We start from the raw sequence: 16,487 nt of genomic DNA, 5'->3' as shown, positions 1-16,487 counted from the left end.
TGAGGCACTTGGTACAAATTTTAGGCACTTGTACTTAACTCAAGTATAAAATGTTATTTTCCAATTCTACTCCTCTACATTTCAGATTGAAATATTGTGCTTTTTACCTTACTACATTTATCTGACAAATAGTTATTTTCCAGATTATAGATTTCAAATTTTAAAAAACAGAAGATAAATGTATAAAATACAATGTATTGTTGAAGATTAAACCAATTTCCCCCGGATTTTTTGGCTTGTTACTCCTTAAAAGCAGTGTCTGCTTAGAGCCCCTCATCACATTTCAGATGTCTGTGAGTTGTTAGCAGTTCCACTTAAGACACATTTCTCAGATGGTTTCATTTAAATAACTGTTCAAAGCCCAAACTCTCCAATATCTCACAAAAAACAAAAATTCGAGCATATCCCTCATCAAAAAGGTGTAGCAAAACTTTTTTCTCCTTTCCTACCCTATTAATCAAATTCAAATTCAAATAAACTGGCATGAAGATGAATTACATCATCTCATATGACGACCCCTTATATTTATCTTGTGACCTTTTCACTGGGCCGGACTTCAAAAGAAGTCTTCAAAAGACTAAATTTTTATGTTCAACTAGGCTTTGAGGACAGCAAAATTGTACACGTGTAGTTTAATTTTCCCGTGTTGATATCTGCCTTCATGCCTGTTGCATCATTTCCTCCTCTTCATTCTGATGCCTCCTATGAGTGAACATCAGTTCAACTCATGTGCAACCAACTTAATGTGCTGTATTTTTAACGCGCCTAGACGTGGAAATAGGAGTTTACGAAGGCGGAATTGATGGAAAAACAGATAGTCCAAAAATCTGTTTGAAATCAATAAATAAACTAACTTCATATTTAACAGGAAAATATCCTACTGTTGTGCCAGTCATTGACAAAAATATTCAGAGTCAGAGAGGGAAAAAATATATCAGTTTCTTGAACTACCTGTTGTTTATTTAATGTTTCATGTGTAGGTCCAAACATGTGAAATATCATACAATAATCTGTAATTACTTTAAAGAGAAAGTTTACTAGAAGCTTCGGACGGAAAGCCCAAGTTACATTGCGCATGCGCCGAGTCGACCGGGGGGTTTTCTGAAAATTTCTGTATATCAGCCGGCTTTTTGTCTTCAACTTTAGTATAACGACCACTGCCACACGAATGATGAACACCTCTGACCCTCTAGCTCCGAGTCCTTTTATAAACAGCAATTTGACAAAAATGAAAGAAAGAACATCGTTTAATCAGGTGAGAATTGTTTTATTTTATTTTATTTTTCTATAATTAGCCTGCATCTATGAGTGGAATATGTCTGTGCATGTCTCTCTTCGATATGTCAATAAAGTTCATTGCCAGTAAAAGAACTGCATGAATTAAAAGTACATAAGTATTATCAACTTGGTGTAGTTATAGTATAAAACCAAAAGTAGTGGTTTGGTCCCTCTGTGATATATTATTATATTTGACATCATTAGATTATTAATAGTGAAGCATCAGTGATCATGTGAGAAGTTTAGAGGGAAAAATCACTATTAGGTGGAGCTGTTAACAACTCATAGACATCTGAAATGTGACCCCGACTACACACTGCTTTTTGTAAGACGTCAAAAGCCAAAAAGGTTGGAAACCACAGGTCTCATCTTTAACAAGGTGTTGTATTTTAAAAGCTTGTTATATTATCCATTGTGTCAAATCTTCATCCGAAAAGTAACTAAAGCTGTCAAATAAATGTAGAGGAGTAGAAAGTACAATATTTCCCTCTGAAATGTAGTGAAGTAGAAATATAAAGTAGCATCAAATGGAAATACTCAAGTACCTCAAAATTGTGCTTATTTACAGTATTTGAGTAAATGTACTTAGTTACTTTCCACCACTGTATACAGGACACATAGACTGTGGTTCAGTTCTCTAAGGTCCGTGGATAAAAATAAATACTCTAAATCTAATTTGGTTTTGTGATAAAATCTTTGACACAAACAATCCCTCATTTCTCTATATTGTTGGGTGTTGTTCACTAAAACTGTTTCCTGTCTAAAACTAGCTATAGGCAAGAGAAACTGCATGTGACCTAGAAAAACAGCCCTAAGTGGAAGGTGGGCCGGGGGTGTGAGCTACATTTGTGGTGTTGTGGTTTGTGAATGCCTCCTCTATTTTGAATGTCACCATTGCTGGGAATCACTATTGTACAGAAAAACTCAAGCCCAATAACACCACCCAGATAATGGCTCCCTGACACACACATACTGAAGCTAAAGCTGATCTTCTTTTGCTTCTTTCCTCCAGGTGATGAGCTGCAGAGCCTCCAGCATGTACAAAGTCATGCAGATGGTGCAGAAGATGGCGCAGAAAAGCTGCAGGAGAGCCTGCCAACTTTTCTGCTGCCCATTGGACAATCTGTTGTGTGAAAACATCACATGGTGCCCAGGTAAAATCAATGACCCAGATTGTCTCCACACAGAAATACACAATTAAAACAATAATTTAAGCAAAACCATGAAAATCTGCATGTATATTTGTTGTGTTTTACAACAGTTATGCTGAATATCTTCCTTGTTATTTCATGTTTCTGTTATTTAATTGTTCAGTGTTCAGATTCAGACTGTAGCTTTGTTTCTCAAAGACATGACTGACACTTTATTTGCACATATATTTTCATATTGCCAGATAACCCACCACACATGCCAAAAGTCTGCCATTAGTGTAAATGTAATAATACCTCTCTTGCTGTCTTTAAAACAGAAAATCACCACCCTGCACAGGATAAAACTATACCAGGTAATTTGGACACAGAAGTCACAAGATAACTTCCACTTTTTCTATTTTTTTATCATTTATGTCCTCATATATCTATCTATCTATCTATCTATCTATATGTGTGTGTGTGTGTGTGTGTGTGTGTGTGTGTGTGTGTGTGTGTGTGTGTATGATTGGGCTCTATCTAGATAGATAGATAGATAGATAGATAGATAGATAGATAGATTAGGTAAAACCCATTGAGGCTGGAAATCTCTTTTGCGGGGAGGGGTAACCTCACACTTACATACTCAACCTCACGGAGACTAAGTTTACTACGTATGTTCAGGAACTATAAAAAAACTTATTCTGACACATTGTGCTGTTACATCACTCTGGAACAATAACTTCCCTTTCTCATATTCTCTTCCCTTTTCCCCCTTTCTCTCTCATGAACAGTGAGTCTTCGGAACCCGCCGCCGTCTACAATTTTGATCGTTAACATCAGCAACTCCACCTTGATTGACTGCGTCATCGGGAACGACACCTACCCATCTGCAGTGGCAGAAAATCAGCCTCTAATGCAGGAATCTGAGCTCCAAATGCATGGTGGGTAACAGTCAAACCTATTTTACAGCATTTTTCTAGGGATGTGAAGCACTTTAGCTGCCACTTAAAGTACTATGCTATGCAGTATTGTTTTGTAGTATTACTATTACTGCAGTGCAGCCGTCACACATGTGTCTAAACATGTCACAGCACTCAAACTATTTTTACTGCTCAGGACTAGTAAAAAACATCCACTTTGTTCATTTGTTACAGATCACATGAGGTGCAGCTGCAGCTGTGGACAGCAGGGAGCAGCACAGACCTCTGCTGTTCCTCCTCCTCCTCCTCCTCCTCCTCCATCAGCAGAGCCTCAGAGCATCAACATCCACAGCTCTAATCTCAGCTGCGTCATCATCGGAGACAATAACTATATGCAGGTGGACAAGACCCGCTTGATGGAATCCGAGGAAACACGCATGTGAGGCTATAGCCGCACACAAAGCTGACACTACACATTCTAGCAACACTGTCTTTGTCATTCGGTAGGATAACCAAAGTAACTGAAACTCAGTATTAGGAGACATTGTGAATTGGTCACCCTTTGGATTGGTTTCAGTGTCAGTTCTGCTTTGACTCAGCCTTTAGATGGGTTTCAGCCACTACCCAACTGTGTGTGTTTGCACGTACTGATTTAAAAACATAACTACAGCTAATTACGGCTGACTAAGTGTCGCAAGATTTTCAGTACGCAGAAACAAACGTCAGCTCTTCAAACCATACCCTAAAAAGATCCTCTTCAGTCAAAGGCTTTCCTGTTTTGCAATGCCGGGCCTTCTGCTTCTCTGTCAGATATGAGGACATTAAGGTGGAAGCAACTGGAATTTTTACTATATCAATTTCCTACATGGATGAGTCATCCCTCTATGATCATATTTCTTTCTTTCTTTCATTATTTATTTATTTATTTATTCATATATTTATTTATTTATTTATTTATCCGGATCCCCATTAGCAGCAGCATAAGCATTGGCTATTCTTCCTGGGGTCCACCAATTAACAATAAAATAAACAAAAGTGTCATCCTTTCAACGGGATATGAAACCAAACACAAATAATTAATCAATCACAATTCCTCAAGAATTCATAGCAAACTTGATTTTTTTCCCCTTCATATTAATAGTCATCCTTGTCTGATGACATCCTTAAATTGTATATTTAGCCCTCCCACACTTTTACACGTTTAATTCCAAGAAGAAGGGTATTTAAAAACATGATCTGTCAGTAATCAATGGTCCAGTGTTCTGATATACTGGATGGATTTTTGTATTGTGTAAATGCATCAACAAACAGTATTAAAATACTGTGGCTGTGGCTGAAATCGTTATCATGTGAAGGTGTTGACTTGTATAAAAACGTATGGCCTATGGTCATTTACAGTAGACTACGTAGTAGTGTTCATTGTTGGAAGTCATTTTGATTTCTTGCGTTTGTATATTTTAATTTGTTTACTGTGATGAAATGACTTTTTGACCTTTTTGTTCAGGTTATACTGTACATAAAATATGAAAAAATCTTTTGAGTCAAGGTGCTACTTTTGCTGATATGTTTATATATGATATGATGCTGATATGCTCCATGTTACCTTCACATAGTGTACCACTTTTCTTGTTCTTTTTAAACATTGTACGGGATTGCTTTAGTTTTGGTGTAAACTGTATGTTTGAAATGACAAAAAACATGCTTTTACATTTTTAGTTATTTTTTAAATTATTGTTGTTAAATTAAATACATTTTTTGAATGTCACAAAGCAGTGTTGGAGAGAAGTCATTTCTTCTTCTTCTTTCCTTCCTTCTTCTTCTTGCCTTTCTTGCCCTCCTCTGCTTTTTTAAAACTGCCGAGGCCTCTGCGCACCATGCAGCCTCTCCACCAGGCCTGCATCTGCAGGGTCAAAGGTCACAGGTGATAAATAACCCAACACAACAGTGGATCAGACAGAGCACGAAACATGTTAGTAAGGCTCATGGATCTGTGTCCTAATTGGATGTTATTACCTTGGTAGCAGCTCTGGCCTCTGCTTGCTGTTGGCGCAGTTTCTCCTGCTCCTCCCTGTCCTCCACCACCATCTGCTCCATCTCCCTGTACTGAACACACATCAGCATCTCATTAATGTTCATCTAATAGTGACTGTGCATCCTGTTCAGCACCTGTTCACTGTGTCTTGTTCAACATGGTGAGCTGTTCACCTTCCTCCTCATCTCCATCAGTTTGTCCAAAATCACAGTTCTTTTGCAGCGCACATTGTTGAGCTGCTGCTCCTTCTCCTGCAGCATCTGCTTCGTGCGCTGCTGCCACTGCTGCAGCTGCTGCTGCAACTCCTGATCAACAACAACAACAACAACAACAAGATTAGTTGCTGCTGCAGTGCTAACATAATAATAGTAGCTTAATAAGAATCCAGCTGAACTGTAACTTGCTGCGTGCCAAGTTGAACCTGACTGTAGAAATGAGCACAGATACAGCTGAGCCACAACTAAACTGGATGTACTGGGGATTCAGAGGAACATTGCATTAATGATGCTGTACATTCATAACTCACTGAAAATGGTATTTAGGAAAACTGGTTTAAGCTTTCTGCTTTCAGTGGAACAATATACAGTGTGTTTTTAATATAGATATACTCTAGTTACACTTTTGATTAACACAAAAGCAATTTTTTATCAATCCATCCTTTTATACAAATGTAAAACATATCACAGATGATTTTTCCCCAGCAGTAATAACTCTACACTCTACTGTAGAATCAAATCTGCAGAATCTGTGAAATATATTAGCTTACACTGAAATTTCAACTGGAATTGGTCCCACAATACCGCTTACAATGAGTGACTTACAATCTCAGGTGACCACACAATCGATGTGTCTCACCTGCCTACTGACAAATTTATTGCATGTCCTCCTAGCAGATACTGGACTTGTGTCTACTTGCTATGAAATGGCCTCCTCATTCTGTCAGATATGGTCAGATGTGGTGATATTGGTGTCAAAATGAAATGATGCAGAAGTGACACCTTTTAAATGATACAATTACATCAGTCACAACTGGTGATAGTGTTGCTTTCATGGTTAAAGATTTGAACTTTTAGATATTAATAATTGAGCTGTGTGGGAAAAGCACAGCTGTTATTAATAGCATTAACGGTGACTGGCTTTGCTCCATTCAAGTGTCCCAGTAAGCCATGACAGTGTGACAGTGAGCCAGCATGAACAATACCAGGACCTTGAAACTGGAGCAGCTAAATGGATTTCAGCCATCATTCATTTTACTATTTACACCTGTGCTTTTCCTACTGTGATATGTCAAAATGTCCTCCATGAAACAATCCTATTACACTCAAGTCTAGTTTTAGTTAAATTATGTCTGTAGACCTGTAGTGGCATTTAGGTGATTTCTACACAATACAACATCTGGGTTTTAACTGAACCACAAGTGCACTTTAAACCACAGCCACGTCATTTTGTTACACCTAAACCTTAAACTGCAGCTAAGCCAATACCAGACAAGCAGCCCCAAGAGCAACAATTACATAACAACAATGGTCAGATGTTATTAATTGCTGTACCAACCTCATGTCGATTCTGCAGAAATTTGTGCGACTCCTCATGAATTCTCACCTCCTCCTTAAACTGTTTTTTCAGCAGCTGAGAAAGCGAGCAGAGGACATCCTTTGGACTATATTGAACTCTAACTATCTCTAACCTAAATGGAGATTTCTTACTTTGAAAGTGTAACCCACACTGGACTGTTGGACCCACCTCCAGCTGGTCTTCTAGCAGCTTCTCAGCTTGGCTCGTCTCTTTTTCTGTCTTTTGGAACTGCAGCTCAAAGTCCTTCTCTACAAGCTTATTCTTGTTTTTTGTCTTCGATGGCTGCTCTTTCAGCTTTTGCGTCAGGTCTTTGGTGAGCTGCTGCATGTCATGAGGAGAGGGGAAAGTATTGTGCGTTTGATTTTGTACTCAATTAAAGGGTCAGTTCACCCCAATTAAAAGATTCTCACTCACCCCTAACAACCACTAATGTGGACAGTTTTTAGTTCTTGGATTTGCTTTCAGTGTCTCACCTTCAGTTTCTCAATGTTCTGTTGGAGCTCCTCTTCTTGCCTCTGTACATATTGTTTTCTACGCTCCAGCTCTCTCTTTGTCTCTCTGACAGCGAGACATTCACATTAATGATACAACACAGAGTTCCTTGCTTTCTTTCTTCTACACCCCTGTAACACCCCTCTGTTCTCAGAAATCACACCACATTGTGTCCAGTAAATTTACTTTTCCAGTTATGTACTCTTATTATGATTAAGATTAGTGTTATTGTTTCCATATAATGTAGTAAGGAACCTTCTCATGTTCTCAGCCATCTTCTTCTGCTCCGCTTCCTCCACCACTTGCAGCAGACAGCTGAAACTCTGCTTTTCCTCCAGCTCTAAATATAACTTGGACACCTGCTGTGATATATATTGACTGCAGAGAGGAGGGGGGGGGGGCAGGCAAAGGCAGAATCACACTCTGACTGAAGACTAAATCATACTCAAATTTATGATTTAAAAATCCTATCAACAAAGCCAAATTTAGTCAACACAGTAGCTGTCTGTACTCACCAGTCTCGTTTCAGCTTGGTCACTCTGGCTTCCTCCTAAACACACACACACACACACATTTAATACAGTATTTTAGTCAATACATTTTTTTTACACTGAGTTAATGAAATGGAAAATAATCTGTGATAAAAACATTCACACCATCATCAGATCAAAGCAGCAGACAGCAGCTGTCTGCCAGCAGCTGTCTGACAGATGTTCCTCACAGTAAAGTCACCTGTGCTGCTGCACTGCTGCGCTCCCTGCTCATCTGCACTGTCAGAGCATGCCCCAGTATGTCCAACTGGTCTGAACAATCCTCCAGTACAGCTGCCAGTCTGAGACTCTGAATCCGGGACAAAGACATCTGTCGGACGCAGTAGTGAGAAAGAATTATTCAGATTTTACGGAAAGACCAGTGAGTTTCTCACTGTGATTTTTATGTAGGTGCAGGCAATGTACCATCCCAACTTGGGAACTTGTGACGTGCATTTACATTTCCCAAGTTTTGACATAGCACCGTGATGTTTTAATAGCTAATTAAAATGCTGAATTTACTATTTTCAGATTATAAATAGAACTGCTGTATTTCATAAGGCACGTGGTTTCATCATTAACCAAAGTATCATCAAACTAGGAGATATTTAAAATGGCGTCTGGTGTAGTGAACAGTTAAGAACATTACTGTAACTGTAGCACGGTATTAACTTTCCATTTCAAGTCACAGGAAGAAACAATATGTAAGAGATAAAAACAGTCACTCACTTCACTTCTCTCCATAACAACCATAAAACACCTGTTTGAATCAATAGTTTATCCTTGTAAAACACAGCAACTGTTAGCCCGAAAGCTTGACAGTTTACATGTTACTATGGTAACGCAGCCTTTGGGCTTGTTGTTTTTTTGTTCTTTTTTGCAACTTTATTGAAACAGAAATAACATGACATGACAGACAGCAGTACTGGGTGTATAAAAAAGTTTCAAACCTTTCTGAATGTTGCAATAGTCAGTTTTTGTTTAACTGATATAAAGACGTGCAGATTCATTATTATGATCATTTTGGAGGCTGTTTGTATTGCAGATGAATTATGCTTACAGTAGCCTATACTGTTTCTAATATTTTGTCCACCTTACTTATATCAATGTATACAGTGGAGCAGGTGGTACAGTGGAGATTTGCATTGATGCCTGACAGTAAGAATGACCTTGAGTGGCCATCTTAAGCCTTTCTGTTCTGAGACAATATGCAGGTTTGGGGAATCAGAACAACTGAACTGTATGCCTAAGTAAGTCTGACAACTGTCTCGCTGTGTTCATGCGGGGTTGGGTTAAGATTTCGGCCCCATGACCCTGAACACTAACTGGTTTAGAGAATGGATGGATGAACAGTTTCTAGATGTTCAGCCCATATATTCTTGCGGTCACTTTCATTACCGTGCTGCCTGTATTCAAAATTCATGCACTGATTTCATTTGATAGATGTCTGTCTTTTAGAGAGCCGTGTCCAACCCTCCACAGCTGTATTTACTCACTTTATTCTCTTATTTATTTTTGACACATACAGTATATATAAGACCAATCTGGTTTAGGTACCTCTTCCATCATTTTTATTTCTCATTTGTACATATATGTAATTATGTGCATACAAATGAGCAATAAAAATGATGGAAAGTGAGCTTTATATGTGTGTGAGTGTGTGTGTGTTAAAGTTAAAGATTCCCTCCAGTCATGTAAAAGCCATATAAAATAAAATAAAACTCTGCTTGGGACAATGATATGTGTCTGATATGGTTTTTTCACAAAAAATGATAATTGCCACTTTTAAATCCTTAAGATGGCCTCTACTCCCTCTCTCTCATTAAAAGTTCCAGAATCTATTAATATGCAAATATTTTTCATTTCAGAAGTTTAACTGCTGGATACAAGATGTCTCCTGCTTCACTGTAAAGTCCATTCTCAGTGTTTGTGCACTGGAGGCTTCAAATTTCCACAACACACTTGTGTAAGTTGCATACCGGACCCGGATTGGCTTTCAAACTAGTTGTGTTGTCACAAATCCTGCTTGTAGACCCACCCCTAAAAACAATATTTTCAATGAGCTCAGAGAAACGTTCCACCTTCAGCAGATGATTTAAGGCCACTTTTCCAGCCAATGACAGTATTTAGAGGATCTCTCCTGGGTCTCAGGTCTTCATATTCTGACCTACCTGGAGACACATTGGAAGCTGTTCCGAGAGGGAAAAAATCTTTTTGAAAATACAGTTTGAAATAAAAGACAAAGAAGATACAGAGACTTTGTTCAGGTATTGCATCAGTGTTTATTGATGTAGTCATCATTTGTCGCACTCTCTGCAAGGAGTTACAGCTTGAAGGTAATACTGACTGAAGGTATAAAGCTACACCGTAGTACATGCATGATGCTGTCACACTGTGAGGTTTCTTCTGTGGACGTCCCACTCCTCCCCTTCACTATTACCTGAACACACTGTACTAGGATAGTATTTTCTCTCAGAGACACAGATCTACAGCAGTCTCTGTCAATATATCATCGAGGCAACACAGATCTCATCTACAAACAAACCCTTAGAAAGAAAGTATGTACAGTAACAGTAGATGACTGTTCAACATATGAGTGTGACCATGAAAGGCATTTTTAAGGCAGAAACATCTTGGGAGGAAGATGAGGAATGTGATGTACAATAAAACAAATATCCAGGCCACATGTCAGGTATTTCTTCTTACCTATGAGACTCTGGATGACAAAGGAAAATCATAAAGGCATTATATTATGACTTATTGTACGTGTCGAACATCAGAGCAGGACAGTATGTTTCTTTTTGTTGTTGACTGTACAGTGACCTGGGTTTCTTTAACTGTACATCTGTACAAAAACATGAAAATTAGACATTTTATTCTTATCATTATTCACACGATGCAAACACAAGTCAGGAACTTAATGTAGTAAAAACCGAAGTAAATATACTATAGAATATTTATTTGACATGATGCTAATTGCTCCTTTTGAAGTAATATCTTCAAATCCAAGCAAAGAGCTCACTATGTACTTGTCAACTCAAAATTACATTTAAAAATGCAAAAATTAAAAGGCAAGTCTGAAATATCCTACACATAGCGTTGCAGGCCATTATGTTTCCGTCCCTGCTTCTGTGCACATCTGAGTGATGCAAGTAAATAATGGTTGCAAATGAACATATAGTATGAATATATGGTTAGAAATTGTGCTTTAAAAGCCCTGAAAACCTATTTTCTCAATCAGTTCCATGTGAACGCAACTTCTCTGTCAAAGTTACAGTTTTTGTTATTTCACATGAGAGATATCTGTATTTTTTCTGGTGCTCTTGTCACTGGTTTGAATTGGGAAGGGCTGGAAACAGCTGGAAACATGTGATGTCATGTATTTTCATACACCACTCATAACTGTTAACAGACCACTGTCAATCAAATCTGATCAAACCACATCCACACAGTCCTGATGAAGCAGATTAGCTGACTTCTTAAGAATGTATGAACTTTAAATTTTAGTGTGGCTTATTTTGACATGAATATTTAATCTATATAGAGAAATTCATAAGATTTGAAAGCACATTTTCAGGGGTAATAATAAGCAGGGGTCAGTCCAGTTTGTTACATCATTTTGTTGCAAGACTGCTGCAAACATACATCAGGGGAAAAGACTTTTGGAGGGTAAGGGGGGGTAACAAAGAGATGAGACATTATTTGGCACTAAACCTGCATAAAAACAGATGATTTTCTTAATGTGGTGTAATCTGTGGTGATAAAACTTATATGTTGGGAAACTTTACCCCTGATTCCCCCCACAAAAACAGAAGCATGCCTTCAGGTGTGCTTGGTAAAGGGGAACATGGGGGGAAAGCCTCAAACAGGGGATGACTTTTCATTGAACAATCATTTACTGTACAGACAAGTGTATAAAAAAACTAAATAAAAAATTAAAAACCCATACAGCTTAATATTCCACATCTTATTGTCACGCTTCACAACATGATTTCTCTGCAGGCCTTGTGTCTCCTGCAGTGTCAGTGCCTGAGGGAGTCAAACACACATCAGTCTTCTGTCTTGTGCTTATTGATTTTAATGTGAGTTGGGGTGGACCACGCTGTTGTGCCATAAGAGGGGAGGGAAGTCATTCCATTTTGAGGCATTGTCATTAGTCATCAGCTCAGTTCTTGTCTTTTTCAAAAGTCTGTGAGCAGAGATTGAATGATCATCTATGATATGATAAAAAAAATGATTGGTAGATCTACATTACGCTGTTGTCTGGAGGAGCTGTACATGATGATCAGGACACAGCAACAAAAACCACACTGTCCACCACAGAGGTTCATATCAGCCATGCTGACAGCTTTATCTGACTTAAGTATACAGTACATGTACAGTAAGATCATATCCAGAGTTGAGTCTTTATATAATTCTGCCATTGGAGCTGGAAGCAGTCAGAGAGACAGATAGAGAGAAGCAGTTTAGATCTCCTTGATTGTTCGTTCAGAGGGCCGGTACTCCTCCCTTCCTTTAGGGGAGGACATGTAGAAGGACTGGGTCTTGCGTTTTAAGCGAGCCCGCTTGGTGGCCAGAGACAGACTGTGCTTGCTGGAGGCGATAATGTCAGAGATGAACTTCTTGCAGTCCACACACACCTCCATGGTGGCCCAGTCCTCCGTCAGCTCAGAGGGAAGCTCTAGTTCTTCATGAGACTTTAAAGAGCCGTGCTTCGAAAACCTAAACAGAACAGAAACAATTGTGCCTTTTGAAAATACATCCATTGTATTGATTTGGAGGAATAAATCTCGTAGACAGATATCTCAGAACCTGAGCAACTGAAACCAAAACTATCTGCATAGCTAGATACCACTGGGGTGTGAAATATATATGTGCCACTAAATCACTCCAAATGCTGCAACTGTCAAAACATACACAAAAGGTGCAATCACAAACAATGAAGGAAATGCAAACCCAAACACAGAACTGTGCAGCAGGAGAAGAAACATGAGGTTGTAGAGAAATGCTGTACAAGAGGGTGGCAGCATAATCAAAGTGACATTGAACTAAAATAATCATTTAACATGGCTTGTAAGAATATTAGGATGTTGACATGCCAACTGTAAGCATGTGTAATATGCTGATGTTTGCAAAATCTATACCTTAGTACTGCTGCGGCTGACAGATTACAGTTGGTGTTGACAAAGTGTAGCTATGACTATGTACACCTGAGGCCGACAGAGTGAAAGAATAACAAATGTGGCTCCCTAAATATCCATCCAACAACTTTAATTTTTGGTGTGCAATGAGAATGACAGACTCACTACTTTTGTGGCAGTAGACTTATAGTCTTTGTGTCTTTTACTGGCTCTATTTATCTTCCAACTGATTAGTTTTTCTATTTTTTTGGTGTTACATGTTTAAACATTTATCTGTTTCCTATGTCCCCCATAAAACATTTCATATTTTCCACTCAAACATCTCCAAATTGACCTCCGTGTTCATATCAGAACGAGATGAACATACTGTATCTATCGGATACTTCAATGGCAAAACGTTGTGTGCAACAAGCACGTCATTACTTCCTGATCTTGAAATAGTACTTTCATCCACTAGATGTCAGTAACAGTTTTCTGAAAGTCCAAAGATGCAAACTGTATGTGTCATCCAGGTGAGGAGGACAGGTTGTCCCCAAGCAGCAACTACCATGACTGAACGCCTTCACCGTTTGTATTTGTCTTCATATTTTCATTTCATGATTAGGAGCACATGTATGTGCTTTTTACACTTTGAATATTCTTGAGTATTTGCAGCATTTAGAGCACATTTCTATAAATACTTATGCTTTTACTCTTATAAGTGTTTTGATTTCACGGGCTACCATACATATATCAAACAAATTTCCTACAGCAGAGATAATCTGCATTATCTTTATCCACATCAGGACATAAGAGACTGAACAGTGCTGCCCGGTGATCTTACTTGGACATGGTCTTGTGAATGCTTTGGCGCCGTGGGCTGCTGGAGGATTTCTCTGATTTAGCTGCTGCTGCTCCGGAAGCTTTTCCAGCTCCTTTGGATGCTCCTGTTGTTGTTTCTTTCAAAGAAGGGGACGCTGCAGCTCCTCCCGCTGCTGACGGCCTCGGCTCTCCAGCCACAGAGAGTCCCTGTCCTACAGCAGACATGGCATTTATCCTGTCCCTGGGAAGAGTGTTTGTTGAACCGATGGAGTAAATGGGCAAGCTGGAATAGGGTTTGGATGGCAGCCGCATCTGTTAGAAAGAGAAGGAATGAATGTAAATAAGTAGCCTTTTTGAAACCTCAGATGTTGTAACTTCACTTCTAAATTCAGAGAGATGTTAGGTTTTTAGATTTCAAGTTGCTTCTTAATACAGATTAATGATGCAAAAAAGGGGAGGTATCTTTGACAGCATCAGGAATACAATAAGACTGTAATAATGTTTTAACTGATCCAATTAATTCTATATGACTTACCTTTTTGCAGCACTGTGAACACACAGGCCTGAAAAGAGAAAAGAAGTGGTGAATGAAAGCAATTTTTTTTCTTAGATGATCTGAATAATTAATATTGAATCTAAGATGCAGAAGTTGTTTTACTTTTTGCAAAACTGGCAGATGTAGGACCAGGTGAAAAGGGAAAACCTTTTGGTTCGACAACAGAAGCAAAGCTGCAAGAGAAAATAGGAAGACATTCGACTCAAACAAAAATAAATGAATGCAAACATTAAACATATTTGTCATAATGTATTGAACAAAATAAATCTTTCAGAGTTTTATACTGTAAACAGTGTGATACAAGCAACATGTTTCATAAAGGAGGATGTTACCTTTCCCTTCTTCATAGCATTGTAGATATCTTTGTACTGCTGGAACTTCTCCAGCTCTGCCTTAACCAGCACCTGTCGGATGTGCATCACCTCCTCCACCGTCAGAGACAAGCACTCTACAGGGAAACAGAACTCCTCCTGCAAATACACACACACACACACATATAAACACACAAGTACAGACACACAACAGTGAGTGACCTTGGCAACAGCCGGTTCAACACAGTGTTTATCATTCAGCACACACACAGCTGCCCCTCTGCACCTTTCAGAGAAGCCTGTGTGGGATCAGGCTCCATTTGGGTCATTAAAATGTTCTCATTATTCTGTGAAGAAAACAGCAGATTCAGAGAGGGCTCGTGATGTGTAAACAACCTGAGTGATGGGAAAACATGGTTCCAGCAGGGAACTGATTTTCTCTTAAAGTACCATTTCAGCGTGACAGGATTTTTCTTTTTCTTTTTTTTTACCATCTCAATATTTTCTGTAACCATTTATACCGAAGTACAATGTTTTACTATTGTAGAGAATATGTAGTGTTTCCCTTTGATATAGTTTCTTCTGGATAAATATTCTGAAACTGTCTAAACACTAACTCTCAGTAAAGAGGAAGACAAAATATTTGAGCCATAATTGTGTATTAATGGTTTTAATTGATGATTATTGCTGGTGGAAGCATTGTGCTTTGGTTTGTGTGTTGGCATGACTGGGTATTGATTGAATGTTGGCAGGTCAAAAACCTACTTTCAGAGAACATCAGTTGGTTTATAATAATAAAAAGATTACTGGGACTTCTTTTTAAAGGGGAGTGCCACTGATTCTACACATATATATATACTAATACAGTGTAATGTGTCCCACACCAGCTGTCCGACACTACCACAGTGACTTATATAAAAAAAATCACCACTGACATCTAGAAAGCATCAGCACATTTTTGTGTGAATTGGTGTGTTTTCTATTGCTATCTAAGTTGCTGAGATACTTAAAGATCCCCTCCAGATATATTTTATGACGTACAAGTGTTCTTCTTTGAATAGTAATTTGTGTCTGCTATGATTTTTCCACAAAAAAAGTTAGAAACCTTGTTAGCTGTTGTTTCATTACCTTGTTAGAAATTCTTAAAACAATATCTCCTTCTTCTCCCCCACTGAAAAATCGAGATTATTATAGAATATGCAGATATTGTTCATTTCAAGTTTCACATCACACTTGTGTAAGTTGCATACTAGTTCTGATGTCACAAATCATGCTCGTAGGTACACGTCAGGGGGGTAGATCTTGTTGGTAAACTCAGATTTAAGTTGAGCACATACATCAGTCTGCACAGTGACGATCAAACATCAGTCAAGTAACAGAAAGCAAAACACATTTTTGAGTGGAGGGGGACTTTAACATCTACCCTCCTGTCATCAGGGTGTGGTACAGCCTAAAGTAGGAGGATGACTGGAGTTGTGTATGCAGCATCGATACAGTATACATTCATTTGTTATCACATGACCAAAGTTCCAAACTTAGGTCACATGATAACAACTGAGCAAACTGTGAGATGCAGGTGAAAACTCTGGAAAAAAAACTATGGACCTTGTGTCAAGAATGAACATTGAACAACATCCAATACTAAAAAATGTTTTATATATATATATATATCTATATATATATATATATATATATCTGGTGTGTATAGTGCCAAAGATAAA

At 38.5% G+C, this 16,487-nt stretch overlaps 3 protein-coding genes across 9 annotated transcripts in view; 1 reads left to right on the top strand and 2 right to left on the bottom strand.

Moving 5' to 3' along the window:
* The first annotated feature begins 1,104 nt into the window (after positions 1–1,104).
* si:dkey-29h14.10 lies at positions 1,105–4,362 on the top strand. Its single transcript, XM_044358939.1, has 5 exons — positions 1,105–1,255; positions 2,291–2,432; positions 2,747–2,782; positions 3,200–3,349; positions 3,563–4,362. Exons 1-5 carry the CDS (start codon positions 1,169–1,171, stop codon positions 3,769–3,771), a joined length of 624 nt encoding a protein of 207 aa, XP_044214874.1. The 5' UTR covers positions 1,105–1,168; the 3' UTR covers positions 3,772–4,362.
* Positions 4,363–4,878: 516 nt separating this feature from the next.
* Positions 4,879–8,799, bottom strand: LOC122987192 (dynein regulatory complex protein 9-like). 2 transcript variants are annotated; one of them, XM_044358934.1, is made up of 10 exons: positions 8,687–8,799; positions 8,160–8,288; positions 7,943–7,977; positions 7,683–7,805; positions 7,409–7,493; positions 7,104–7,256; positions 6,915–6,989; positions 5,534–5,665; positions 5,342–5,431; positions 4,879–5,228 (listed from the first exon to the last, which is right to left on the bottom strand). In XM_044358934.1, exons 1-10 carry the CDS (start codon positions 8,708–8,710, stop codon positions 5,115–5,117), a joined length of 960 nt encoding a protein of 319 aa, XP_044214869.1. In that variant the 5' UTR covers positions 8,711–8,799; the 3' UTR covers positions 4,879–5,114. The 2 variants fall into 2 exon arrangements, with proteins under 2 accessions (XP_044214869.1, XP_044214870.1); XM_044358935.1 differs by lacking the exon at positions 8,687–8,799 and having other exon boundaries at positions 8,084–8,175.
* Positions 8,800–10,222: 1,423 nt separating this feature from the next.
* The window catches only part of spire1b (spire-type actin nucleation factor 1b), a 40,430-nt gene continuing 34,165 nt past the window's right edge, over positions 10,223–16,487 (bottom strand). For all 6 annotated transcript variants that reach the window (XM_044359529.1, XM_044359528.1, XM_044359530.1 and 3 more), the window contains 5 exons: positions 14,788–14,925; positions 14,558–14,628; positions 14,435–14,462; positions 13,922–14,211; positions 10,223–12,679 (listed from right to left, as the gene is read on the bottom strand). In XM_044359529.1, the coding sequence (XP_044215464.1) occupies positions 12,424–12,679; positions 13,922–14,211; positions 14,435–14,462; positions 14,558–14,628; positions 14,788–14,925 (783 nt within the window). In that variant the 3' untranslated portion in view covers positions 10,223–12,423. The remainder of the gene's footprint in view (positions 12,680–13,921; positions 14,212–14,434; positions 14,463–14,557; positions 14,629–14,787; positions 14,926–16,487) is intronic.

The sequence above is a fragment of the Thunnus albacares genome, chromosome 8 (genome assembly GCF_914725855.1).
Source record: "Thunnus albacares chromosome 8, fThuAlb1.1, whole genome shotgun sequence".
Classification (NCBI taxonomy): Eukaryota; Metazoa; Chordata; class Actinopteri; order Scombriformes; family Scombridae; genus Thunnus; species Thunnus albacares.
Note: the sequence above shows the minus strand (reverse complement) of the source record. Positions and strands in the feature narration are given on the sequence as shown.

Excerpts from the sequence above, each read along its gene's own strand:
- si:dkey-29h14.10 (XM_044358939.1), top strand. The coding sequence starts at position 1,169 with ATGATGAACACCTCTGACCCTCTAGCTCCGAGTCCTTTTATAAACAGC. Across the intron at positions 1,256-2,290 it reads AAAGAACATCGTTTAATCAG|GTGATGAGCTGCAGAGCCTC; the intron begins GTGAGAATTGTT and ends TCTTTCCTCCAG. Across the intron at positions 2,433-2,746 it reads AAACATCACATGGTGCCCAG|AAAATCACCACCCTGCACAG; the intron begins GTAAAATCAATG and ends TCTTTAAAACAG.
- LOC122987192 (XM_044358934.1), bottom strand. The coding sequence starts at position 8,710 with ATGGTTGTTATGGAGAGAAGTGAA. Across the intron at positions 8,289-8,686 it reads TTGTTATGGAGAGAAGTGAA|ATGTCTTTGTCCCGGATTCA; the intron begins GTGAGTGACTGT and ends TGCGTCCGACAG. Across the intron at positions 5,666-6,914 it reads TTCTGCAGAATCGACATGAG|GAGTTGCAGCAGCAGCTGCA; the intron begins GTTGGTACAGCA and ends GTTGTTGATCAG.